At 49.5% G+C, this 12,523-nt stretch overlaps 1 protein-coding gene across 1 annotated transcript; it reads right to left on the bottom strand.

The window, feature by feature from the left end:
* Nucleotides 1–1,606: 1,606 nt before the first annotated feature.
* On the bottom strand, nucleotides 1,607–7,345 carry LOC128429227 (coiled-coil domain-containing protein 136). The gene is made up of 8 exons (XM_053415499.1): nucleotides 7,124–7,345; nucleotides 6,422–6,646; nucleotides 6,100–6,174; nucleotides 5,646–5,945; nucleotides 5,227–5,344; nucleotides 4,896–5,073; nucleotides 2,410–2,538; nucleotides 1,607–1,711 (listed from the first exon to the last, which is right to left on the bottom strand). Exons 1-8 carry the CDS (start codon nucleotides 7,173–7,175, stop codon nucleotides 1,607–1,609), a joined length of 1,182 nt encoding a protein of 393 aa, XP_053271474.1. The 5' UTR covers nucleotides 7,176–7,345.
* Between the last annotated feature and the right edge of the window lie 5,178 nt (nucleotides 7,346–12,523).

The following is a 12,523-nucleotide window of genomic DNA, read 5'->3' as shown; positions in this document are numbered from 1 at the left end:
TGACGGCTGAAATTCGGTTGGTTTTTCCCTCTGTCACTCACTGACTGTGGCGTTGAGGTCAGACCTTCATGGCGCCGCCGTCCCAGAAGCAGAGCAACAGGACGGCAACATGTTCGAGGGCAGAACTGGATTCATGACGGCAATCCCATAATGCCACAGTTCCCAGTGAGGTCATCGTTGAGGTCACCTTTTGTCCTCAGGCCCTGGTGAAGCTGGGGACGACCAGAACCATGACTGCCGCCACAGCAACCGCCGCCACCGCCAGGTTCCAGCCGCCAGCCTCCGTCTGCGGAAACAGAGACGAGCACAGGAAGTCAAATCCGACGCAGAGGAAACTGCAGATGAAAATCAGGAATCAACATTTATCGATCACAGCGACGACTTTAACTTTGGAGATTTTTATTTTCCGTCACATGTGACAAGAGGAAACCGGAGATTACACGATTATCAAAAAGTTTCAGACGACGTCGACAAACTGCAAAGAGAAAGATTTTAGCAAAAATATTTTATTACCAAAACTGAATTTGAATGATAAATGTTTATAAACTTCATTAGTTTATCATTAAAGTTCAAATGTAAGGTTTTCAACTTCTTCAGGACGTGAGAACAAAGTATTTCTGTCCACAAGTTTCCACAAACACGTAAACACTATAAATGAAGTGGTGTCGTGTGTGAGAGACTAAACACTTGTGTTAAAAGTAACTCTGTAAACAGATCTCTGCACACACACACAGACACACAGAATCAACACCGCACACACACAGTGTCACCACACACACACACACACAGAATCAACACCGCACACACACACACACACACACACACACACACACACACAGAATCAACACCGCACACACACAGAATCAACACCGCACACACACAGTGTCACAACCGCACACACACACACACACACACACACAGTGTCACCACCGCACACACACGCGCACACACACACACACGCACACACGCACAAACACACACACACACACACACACACACACACACACACACACACACACACACACACACACACACACACACACACACACACACACACACACACACACACACACACACACACACACACACACACACACACACACACCTACCTGGTGGACTATACCTCCAGTCCACCAGGGGCAGCAGCACAGACGACTATAGAACAGCTCTATATGAACAGAGTTAACCCGTAACCCAAACGCCTGAAATTATCAAACTAAAATCTGAATCAACAAAGACTTTGATTGACTGAAGAACCTTTGAAATTCCTGCAAAGCTTCCTGGGAAAGTTCCTGTGGCGGAAACGCAGAATCAAAACCTCTGGTTGCTCCAGGATCGAGTCCAACGACAATCTGTGCACGTTCAACTTCAGGCACCTGAAGAGCTGATGTGACGCATTTTATGAAGCAATATTTTGATCAACATTTTCCAAACGAGACGTCTGAAGGAAACTGAAAGAATGAAAAGCTGCAGGCGTCACATGGTTCTCTGTTTCACTGTGAACATGACGGCAGGAAAGAGTTTGACCTCAGAGTGAATCACTCGGACGCCAAAGGAACCAACGTGTCTGGTAGAGAAAGAAGGGCGTGGCCATACCTGGTCCCATCTAGGACGCCAGCTCCTCCCACCAGCACCATATCAAGGCCACTATAACAATCATTCCTATGAAGGGGACGGAGAGAACGGGGGGCTCAGACGGACGAGTGCAGTTCTGGGAAGAAGACAGAGGGCAGGAACGTGGGGGGGGGGGGGGGGGGTGGAGAGAGGAAATAAAACCATAAAATAATCAGAATAAAGTCAAAAGATGTGAAGGACGGCGACGAGCGGCCGAATGAAAGAAGAGGTTCGATAGGACGAGAGAAATGGACAGAAAGACGGTCGAGCATCAAATCTACAGAGTTTAGTAAATGGAAGGAGGAGGAAACAGAAAGACACCAAAGAGGCTTAAAGACAAAATGGAGACGTTACAAACTTCCACATCTTGTTATATAAAGATCTGTGATGAGGAGGAGGAGGAGGAGGGATGTGATGAAGAGGAGCAGAGCTGTTGATGACGGACTCTGATTTGGGATGGAGGACGGCATCGGGTCATTTGATTTGATTTAACGATCCAATAATCCTACGAGTTTGTTTTTAACTGTTCCTCATGTGATGCATCAGCCAATCAGAGCTCTGCTCTCAGACATCGAGCTCAGGTACAAACAGATGAGGAGACACCAGGACAACCAGGAAGCAGATGAGCAATGGAAGGTTCTGGAACCCGGAGACGTTTATCGACTCACATGCAGACGTCCTGAACAGGAAGTGACATCCTGCTCGTGGGCGGAGACTTCCTCCGTTGGTCTCGTTTCAGACTCTGATACTTTATCAGGTTTATCAAACGCTGTTGTCTGACCTTTGACCTCTCACCTGTGACTTCCTGCCGGTCAGCAGCTCGGCCTTGTAGCGTTGCAGCTCCTGCTCCAGCGCCGCTCGCTCTCGTTGGCTGCTGTCGTACATCAGCAGCAGCTCGGCCAGCTCGCCCTTCAGCCCGTCACACTGAGAGAGAGAGAGACAAACTGTCGCTACACAGCTAGTCCACCAGAGGTCACTGTGAGTTGATTATTATTCTGTAAAAGATCCTGCTCCATATCCTGGTCACTGCTTAAATAAAAAATGATCAATACACACGCTCATTAATGGATTTCTTAAATATGAGATCGCGCCCGTCGTGACGTTAGCACTCGTGTGGTTAGCCGTCGTGTGGTTAGCCGTCGTGTCGTTAGGCGTCGTGTCGTTAGCCGCCGTGTGGTTAGCCGTCGTGTCGTTAGGCGTCGTGTCGTTAGCCGTCGTGTGGTTAGCCGTCGTGTCGTTAGCCGTCGTGTGGTTAGCCGTCGTGTGGTTAGCCGTCGTGTGGTTAGCCGTCGTGACGTTAGCCGTCGTGTCGTTAGCCGTCGTGTCGTTAGCCGCCGTGTGGTTAGCCGTCGTGTGGTTAGCCGTCGTGTCGTTAGCCGTCGTGTGGTTAGCCGTCGTGTCGTTAGCCGTCGTGTGGTTAGCCGTCGTGTGGTTAGCCGTCGTGTGGTTAGCCGTCGTGTGGTTAGCCGTCGTGTCGTTAGCCGTCGTGTCGTTAGCCGTCGTGTCGTTAGCCGTCGTGTCGTTAGCCGTCGTGTGGTTAGCCGCTGTGTGGTTAGCCGTCGTGTGGTTAGCCGTCGTGTGGTTAGCCGTCTTGTTGTTAGCCGTCGTGTCGTTAGCCGCTGTGTCGTTAGCCGTCGTGTCGTTAGCCGTCGTGTGGTTAGCCGTCGTGTTGTTAGCCGTCGTGTGGTTAGCCGTCGTGTCGTTAGCCGTCGTGTGGTTAGCCGTCGTGTCGTTAGCCGTCGTGTGGTTAGCCGTCGTGTGGTTAGCCGTCGTGTGGTTAGCCGTCGTGTCGTTAGCCGTCGTGTGGTTAGCCGTCGTGTGGTTAGCCGTCTTGTTGTTAGCCGTCGTGTCGTTAGCCGCTGTGTCGTTAGCCGTCGTGTCGTTAGCCGTCGTGTGGTTAGCCGTCGTGTGGTTAGCCGTCGTGTCGTTAGCCGCTGTGTCGTTAGCCGTCGTGTGGTTAGCCGTCGTGTCGTTAGCCGTCGTGTGGTTAGCCGTCGTGTGGTTAGCCGTCGTGTGGTTAGCCGCCGTGTCGTTAGCCGTCGTGTGGTTAGCCGTCGTGTGGTTAGCCGTCTTGTTGTTAGCCGTCGTGTCGTTAGCCGCTGTGTCGTTAGCCGTCGTGTCGTTAGCCGTCGTGTGGTTAGCCGTCGTGTTGTTAGCCGTCGTGTGGTTAGCCGTCGTGTCGTTAGCCGTCGTGTGGTTAGCCGTCGTGTCGTTAGCCGCTGTGTCGTTAGCCGTCGTGTGGTTAGCCGTCGTGTCGTTAGCCGTCGTGTGGTTAGCCGTCTTGTTGTTAGCCGTCGTGTCGTTAGCCGCTGTGTCGTTAGCCGTCGTGTCGTTAGCCGTCGTGTGGTTAGCCGTCGTGTTGTTAGCCGTCGTGTGGTTAGCCGTCGTGTCGTTAGCCGTCGTGTGGTTAGCCGTCGTGTGGTTAGCCGTCGTGTCGTTAGCCGTCGTGTGGTTAGCCGTCGTGTCGTTAGCCGTCGTGTCGTTAGCCGTCGTGTGGTTAGCCGTCGTGTGGTTAGCCGTCGTGTCGTTAGCCGTCGTGTGGTTAGCCGTCGTGTCGTTAGCCGTCGTGTCGTTAGCCGTCGTGTGGTTAGCCGTCGTGTCGTTAGCCGTCGTGTGGTTAGCCGTCGTGTCGTTAGCCGTCGTGTGGTTAGCCGTCGTGTGGTTAGCCGTCGTGTGGTTAGCCGTCGTGTGGTTAGCCGTCGTGTCGTTAGCCGTCGTGTGGTTAGCCGTCGTGTCGTTAGCCGTCGTGTGGTTAGCCGTCGTGTGGTTAGCCGTCGTGTCGTTAGCCGTCGTGTGGTTAGCCGTCGTGTGGTTAGCCGTCGTGTGGTTAGCCGTCGTGTGGTTAGCCGTCGTGTCGTTAGCCGTCGTGTGGTTAGCCGTCGTGTCGTTAGCCGTCGTGTGGTTAGCCGTCGTGTCGTTAGCCGTCGTGTGGTTAGCCGTCGTGTGGTTAGCCGTCGTGTGGTTAGCCGTCGTGTGGTTAGCCGTCGTGTCGTTAGCCGTCGTGTGGTTAGCCGTCGTGTCGTTAGCCGTCGTGTGGTTAGCCGTCGTGTGGTTAGCCGTCGTGTCGTTAGCCGTCGTGTGGTTAGCCGTCGTGTGGTTAGCCGTCGTGTGGTTAGCCGTCGTGTGGTTAGCCGTCGTGTCGTTAGCCGTCGTGTGGTTAGCCGTCGTGTCGTTAGCCGTCGTGTCGTTAGCCGTCGTGTGGTTAGCCGTCGTGTGGTTAGCCGTCGTGTGGTTAGCCGTCGTGTTGTTAGCCGTCGTGTGGTTAGCCGTCGTGTCGGTACCTCTCTCTGAATCCTTTGTGTCGTCTCCTCAGCTGCTCTCAGCTGATCCTTCAGGACGTCGACCTCTGACCTTTCGACCTCCAGGTCGTGGGACAGAGTGATGTAAGAGTCCGTCTTCAGCTGCTCGTCCTGCTCAGTGTCGCCCTGCACTCTGACTGCCAGGTACGCGTCATCACACCTGTTCAGCGGGACGACAGGTTCCTGCTCAGTGATTGGCTCGTCTGCTTACAGGAAGTGACTCAGTGATCATGTGATCTTGTTTACTTGTCATCTGTCACGTTAACATTAGTCATGACCAGCAGCAGTTTGATTGACAGCTGCCAGGACTCACATGTCTTGTTGCTGCTTCAGCGTGTCCACTTTGCCGTTCAGCTGTTTGTTGTCGTGGCTCAGAGTGAGACACTCGTCCGTCAGGTGGACGAGTTCGTCCTTCAGCTGCTCCATGTCCCCTGAACACAGGACGTCACGTCACAAAGACCACAGGCTGCTGGCGCCCCCTACAGGCTGCAGAGGTCACTACAACCACAATATGACTCATGAACAACTGATGATTTATCTGAGAACAGATTTATCATATTTCCGCAGAGTGACGAGAACTGAGATAACGTTACATTTTTTTAATTAATCTGTTACATTTGTGGTAACAGAGGAAGGCTAACTGTTTCCCTCTGTTTCCAGTCTTTATGCTAAGCTAAGCTAATAGAGTATTTCATCATGTGACCAGCTCGCCCTCTGAACTCAGCTCCTCACCGTGCGATGGCGCCCCCGTGTGGGGGCTCTTCATGCTGATCTCCGCCCTCAGCGTGGTGATCTCCAGCTCATATTCCTGCGCCGTGGCGAGGAGACGCTGCTGCTCCGCCCTCAGCCGACACAGCTCCTCCTGCAGGGAGGCAATGTCGTTCTCTCTCTCCGCCGCCGCCTCCTCAGACACCTGCTGCAGCAACACCACCTCCTCCTGAGCCGAGCGCAACTCCTCCTGCGCCTCCTCCAGCTCGCTCTCCTTCTCCTCCTCCAGGCTGTCCATCTCTTCCTGCACTGAGTGCAACTGAGCTGAGGTGGAGAGAGGAGAGAGAGGATGAGGAGGAGAGAGGAAGAGGAGAAGAACAGAAAGGAGGACAATAAGAGAAAAATCTGTTTTTGCAGTTTGTAATTTAACCAGAATTCCCTGTGCTTGTAATCCGAGTACAGTGAAGTAATCGAGTACCTTGTAGTCTCTGGATCTGTCTGGTGAAACTCTCGGCCTGGTGAGCGCTCGCCAGTCGCTCTTCATCCAACACACCTGAAAGAGAAGAGGAGGGAAAGTTCTACATTTAGATTCAACAATCAATCACATGTTATTTGTCTCATAGATGTTAACAAGGAGCAACTTCCTCTGCTCTTAACTCAACAAGAGAAACTTTGTGATCAGTGAATAAAGCTCAGGGTCACGTGTGAGGATCTCCTCCCAGGACACAAGTCCACAGATGTGTCTGATTAAATATGAAGAAACAGCAGCGTGTTAGAAAGACGTTGAAGGACACACTGACCCTGCAGCTCCATGAAACTCTCCTCGTGTCTCTGAGAGAATTCTCTCGTCTCCTCGAGCTCCAGCAGCAGCTGGAGAACCTGAGCTCTCAGCTCCTCCACCTCCTGTTCTTCATCCTTCACTCCTCCTCGCTTCTCCTCCTTCTCTTCCTCCTCCAGTCCTTTCTCTCCATCTGTAAGCGTCTCCTCATCCTCCCTCTCTTTGTCCTTCAGCTCACTCAGTTCGTCTGCACAGACGATAAATGATTTGAAATCACACATCTTCAGCTGACACAGGTCACATGGTACAGACCAGGTGATTCCTGTTTACACTGTGGCTCCACCTGCTGGTGATGATGGAGAAAGATAAACTGTAAATAAAGATCCTCCACATGACAGCTGCCAAAACAACTGGATCTCCCCCTGGTGGTTGTCAATCATCACCTTTATATATACGATCAATCTATAGAAACAAACTGCTCTTCAGGGCATTAACGTCACTTAGAGGCTTTTATTGTGAAACAAGAAGTGTCAATAGTGCAGCTAGAATAAATCAAAATAAGAGATTTGGTTAGAGTGATGAAAGATGAGGATTATTAGGATGAATATAACTTTAGATCATTTATATCATATTAGTCGTTTTCCCTCCATCACTGTTGGTTCCTCCAATCAGCTGTTTGACTCTCATTACAGTTAATAAACAGGAAACACTCAGACACACTGACCAGACGCATCGAGGACCTCCTCTATGACGGGCGGCAGCCGGAACCCCTCCATGTTTTCAGCTGCTGCAGAGAGACAGAGAGACAGAGGGGGAGGGGGATCCACACAGAGAGGGTGAGGAGGAGGCTGAGGAGGAGGCTGAGGAGGAGGGAGAACAGGAAGCCTCCTCACGCTCCGAGCAGAGCGGAAAGCTGCAGCTCCTCCATCGTCCTGGAGCTGAGGCACAGGGGGAGGAGGGGGAGGAGGAGGAGGAGGAGGGGGGGAGGGGACTGAACGGATCTGAAAGAACTAAACAGGTTAGTACACAAGTTAAGTGTGAACACACACACACAGACTCACACACACAGACTCACACACACACACAGACTCACACACACACAGACTCACACACACACACACAGACTCAAGGGGACGTCAGCTGATCAGTTGAATATTCAATGAACTTTGGTTCTGACGTTCTCTTTGTTCTTCATCCATCAACACGGAGAGGAAACTGCAGGACTTCATGTTGAATCTTGATGTTTTATCAAAGTTCAGATGCTTTTATTTTGACAGTGAACAGAAACAGGCAGTTCAATATCTCATAGAGTTTCTGTTCATAGAAATAAAATGAAAATCAACAGATATCTAATCTAATACTTTAAAGAGACGTTCAGAAACACTTCAGCTCTGAATGAAAACTAGATTCAGTTTGTTCACCTCAAACATCTCAACACCTGAGACAGGTGCAGGTCCACAGAGAACCTGAGGAACATGAAGGAGAAGCAGGGGAAAGAGGTGGAGGAGACTGGATGATTGACAGCTGAGACTGACTCCTGATTGGTCGAGAGCATGGCGGTGCAGGACTCCACGATCCCCACTGAATTACCACCAGATGGCAGCATTTGAATCTGAGATGTTTTGACTTTGTACGACAGGAGGAAGTGGAGACGTATTGTCCAACCCCCCCCCACATCCTTAGCTCTGTGTTTACTGCTACTTAGCTAATGTTAACATGCTAACACTCTGAGCTAGCACTATCCACTATGGGCAGAGACCTGTATTACCGCTATCAACCTCATGGTGGCGTCAGATGTAAAAGTCAAGTTCATCCTCTGGAGACCAAACAGCAGACGCTGAGACGTTTGAGTGTTTCCATCCCAGTGGCAAAGTGCTAACGTGGCTAACAAGCTAATTCAAACATGCGTGACTGTCCCTTTAAGCTGCTGGTGTGTGTGTGTGTGTGTTTGGTCACTGAATGACCTTCATCACACACACACAAAAATACCTGAGGCTGAGTTGCTGCAGCTTCCTCTATGGTTTCACTCTCCTCCTCCTCCTCCTCCTCCTCCTCCTCCTCCTCCTCCTCCTCCTGTCCTATATTTCCTCCTCAGCTCCGCTCTCAGTGTGATGTCACCACATGCTACAGACACAGAGGCCATGACATGAATCCTCAATGATTCTCCACGACGTGACGTGGATATGGTGAGACCATTTGTGACTTATGTTGGGATATGGTTTTTGTGAAATCAAAGCTCGGCCACATGTTCTTGAGAAAGCATGTGCTGGAGTGAACTCATTCTCCCAAGATGCCACAGGTTTCAATGTTCTGAGACAGTCAAGGAACTCAGTCCCCCAGGATGCATTTCCTGTGGTCTGGACAATGTCCTGCCTGCCACATGACCTGTGGGTCATCAGCCCGAGATAAGAAGAGTTCTCCCCCAGAATCGCTCTCTTTCTCCAACCCCTCTGAGGGTGGAGGGCTGCTGCAGCACTCTTCTCTTCCCACCAAAAACCAGAGGAACGCAGAGCTGCAGCTCCCAGCTCATCTTCTCAAGGAAACCTCCTCGCCCTTCAAGCTTCTACAACAGTCCCAGCAGCGACTCAATGTCCTGCAGGAGAACTTCAAACCAGCATCTGGGCACACGGCTCCACAGTGACGCTGAGGCAGAGACCATTCGACCACCGGAGACGTCACAGAGCTGCAAACTGAACAGCAACTTCTTTTCCTTGTCCCTCGGACTGGTAACAATCTGGGCTTAATAATTATACATGCTAAGCAAGTTTGTTTATTTGATTCTGTGTGTGTTTATGAGTTTGATATATGCTGTGATATTGTGTTTATAAGTTATTTGAAAGTAATTGTTAGTTAGGCTCTGCACAGGCTTTCTCTCTGACTCTCAGTATCTGATTTAACATCTACACAGCAGTGTTAATTTTGGCAGCTATTTTTGATTTAGTCTTAGTCTTAGTCTTTTGACGAAAATGCATATTAGTTTTAGTCACCTTTTAGTCATTTTAATCCTTCTTAGTTTTAGTCTAGTTTTAGTCGACGAAAACAAATTACATTTTAGTCTAGTTTTAGTCACATTTAATAGCCACATTAAACTCCTTTTCTATAAAAACATATAGCTGCAGCCTAATAGCTTAAAAATATATATTTAATTTTAAATGTGAAAACAAAAAGGGAGAGCAGGTCAGACTGGAGCCGGACACAGAAACTTCAGCTCTGTACAAACCAACTGCAGCTTCTGCTCTGATGAAGAAGCTGAAGCGCTGATCTCTGAGCAGCTGAGACCATAGAAACTCTGGTTTTCACTGTTTCCATAGTTAAGAAGCAGTCGGTCACTGAGAGGCTGCTCCACGAGAACGCGCTCTGCTTTCACTGTGTCTCTCTGAGCGAGTGCGCGAGGCGGGGGGCGGAGCTACGGACCGGAGCGCTATCTGGGAGCGCACAGGCACACACACACACATACACACACACACACACACACAGATTCACTCGCCCGCTCCTGATACTTCATGACGGCCTGATACGATGATGTTTTAAAAATTATTGTGACTTAGTCAACCACCAACATTTTCGTCTCGTCTCGTCTCGTCAACGAAAATTAAAATAGATTTCGTCATAGTTTTTATTTTCAAAGATTCGTTTTCGTTACGTCTTCGTCTCGTCTTCGTCATGGAAAAAAGGTCGTTAACGAATATATTTCGTCATAGTCTTCGTCAACGAAATTAACACTGCTACACAGACACACGCATAGTTTTCAACTTACTTATCTCCTTCCCCACCTCAGAGGAAGGGGGGGGGGCTGCTATCTTAGGGGGCATCTTAAAGCCCACAGGAATGTGTGACTCTCCTGGTCCACCACCATTTGAGAACCCCCCCTAATTTAAACACACACACACACTCACACACAGATCCTTGAAAGTTAGTACGTTTGTTTAGTAATTTGTGTTTTTATACTTTATGTTCATAATGAATGTTTTTTCACAATTGTTATTTCATTAATAACCTTCATTGTTCATTGTAAAATCTTTAATGGTAAGATATTGAGATTTCTAATTGAACTAGATCTACATTAGACTGATCTTAATCAATGAATTGGCTCTCTTCCATTCTTTGAAGGGTGGTGCCCCGCAAGAACTTTAACCAATTCAAGTTAGGATTTAATATTAATATTTTAAATATTAATGTTTTATATTTTATTTTGATAACCAAATTTATTGAGTGCCTAAAGGCACACCATTCTATGGTAACACTTTTTAAGCACTATTGCACAACACTTAATTACCCATCAAAGGAAGTAGTGTCTTCTTATCCCCTCAGGAAACACATGTAAGTCAGCTGGTGTGTTTAGATTTCCCCCCCCCCCCCCCCCCCCATGGATCCTTCCTGGATTGGTTCAGAAGAACAGACCTAAATCCTCCTATATAAGATCTGTGGGTTTGACTGTTCTGCATCTTCACTCTGAGGAGAGGAGCAGAAGAAGAGGAGAAGAAGAGGAGAAGAGCAGAAGAAGAGGAGAGGAGCAGAAGAGCAGAAGAAGAGGAGAAGAGCAGAAGAAGAGGAGAGGAGCAGAAGAGCAGAAGAAGAGGAGAAGAGCAGAAGAAGAGGAGAGGAGCAGAAGAAGAGGAGAAGAGAGGAGCAGAAGAAGAGGAGAAGAGCAGAAGAAGAGGAGAAGAGCAGAAGAAGAGGAGAGGAGCAGAAGAAGAGGAGAGGAGCAGAAGAAGAGGAGAAGAGGAGGAGAAGAGGAGAGGAGCAGAAGAAGAGGAGAGGAGCAGAAGAGCAGAAGAAGAGGAGACGAGCAGAAGAAGAGGAGAGGAGCAGAAGAAGAGGAGAGGAGCAGAAGAAGAGGAGAGGAGCAGAAGAGCAGAAGAAGAGGAGAGGAGCAGAAGAAGAGGAGACGAGCAGAAGAAGAGGAGAGGAGCAGAAGAAGAGGAGAGGAGCAGAAGAAGAGGAGAGGAGCAGAAGAAGAGGAGAAGAGCAGAAGTAGAGGAGCGGAGCAGAAGAAGAGCAGAAGTAGAGGAGAGGAGCAGAAGTAGAGGAGAGGAGCAGAAGAAGAGGAGAGGAGCAGAAGAAGAGGAGAGGAGCATAAGAGCAGAAGAAGAGGAGAAGAGCAGAAGAAGAGGAGAAGAGCAGAAGAAGAGGAGAAGAGAGGAGCAGAAGAAGAGGAGAAGAGGAGGAGGAGAAGAGCAGAAGAAGAGGAGAAGAGCATAAGAGCAGAATAGCAGAAGAAGAGGAGAGGAGCAGAAGAAGAGGAGAAGAGCAGAAGAAGAGGAGAGGAGCAGAAGAAGAGGAGAAGAGCAGAAGAAGAGGAGAGGAGCAGAAGAAGAGGAGAGGAGCAGAAGAAGAGGAGAGGAGCAGAAGATGAGAAGAGCAGAAGAAGAGGAGAGGAGCAGAAGAAGAGGAGAGGAGCAGAAGAAGAGGAGAGGAGCAGAAGAAGAGGAGAAGAGAGGAGCAGAAGAGGAGGAGAGGAGCAGAAGAAGAGGAGAAGAGCAGAAGAAGAGGAGAAGAGCATAAGAGCAGAATAGCAGAAGAAGAGGAGAGGAGCAGAAGAAGAGGAGAGGAGCAGAAGAAGAGGAGAAGAGCAGAAGAAGAGGAGAGGAGCAGGAGAGGAGCAGAAGAAGAGGAGAGGAGCAGAAGAAGAGGAGAAGAGCATAAGAGCAGAATAGCAGAAGAAGAGGAGAGGAGCAGAAGAAGAGGAGAGGAGCAGAAGAAGAGGAGAAGAGCATAAGAGCAGAATAGCAGAAGAAGAGGAGAGGAGCAGAAGAAGAGGAGAGGAGCAGAAGAAGAGGAGAAGAGCAGAAGAAGAGGAGAGGAGCAGAAGAAGAGGAGAGGAGCAGAAGAAGAGGAGAGGAGCAGGAGAGGAGGAGAAGAGCAGAAGAAGAGGAGAGGAGCAGAAGAAGAGGAGCAGAAGAAGAGGAGAGGAGCAGAAGAAGAGGAGCAGAAGAAGAGGAGAGGAGCGGAAGAAGAGGAGCAGAAGAAGAGGAGAGGAGCGGAAGAAGAGGAGAAGAGCAGAAGAAGAGGAGAGGAGCAGAAGAAGAGGAGAGGAGCAGAAGAAGAGGAGAAGAGCAGAAGAGAAGAGGAGAAGAGCAGAAGAGAAGAGAAGAGCAGAAGAAGTGGAGAGGAGCAGAAGAAG

This window comes from Pleuronectes platessa, chromosome 22, assembly GCF_947347685.1.
Source record: "Pleuronectes platessa chromosome 22, fPlePla1.1, whole genome shotgun sequence".
Lineage (NCBI taxonomy): Eukaryota > Metazoa > Chordata > Actinopteri > Pleuronectiformes > Pleuronectidae > Pleuronectes > Pleuronectes platessa.
This window is presented reverse-complemented; position numbering and strand designations above follow the sequence as displayed.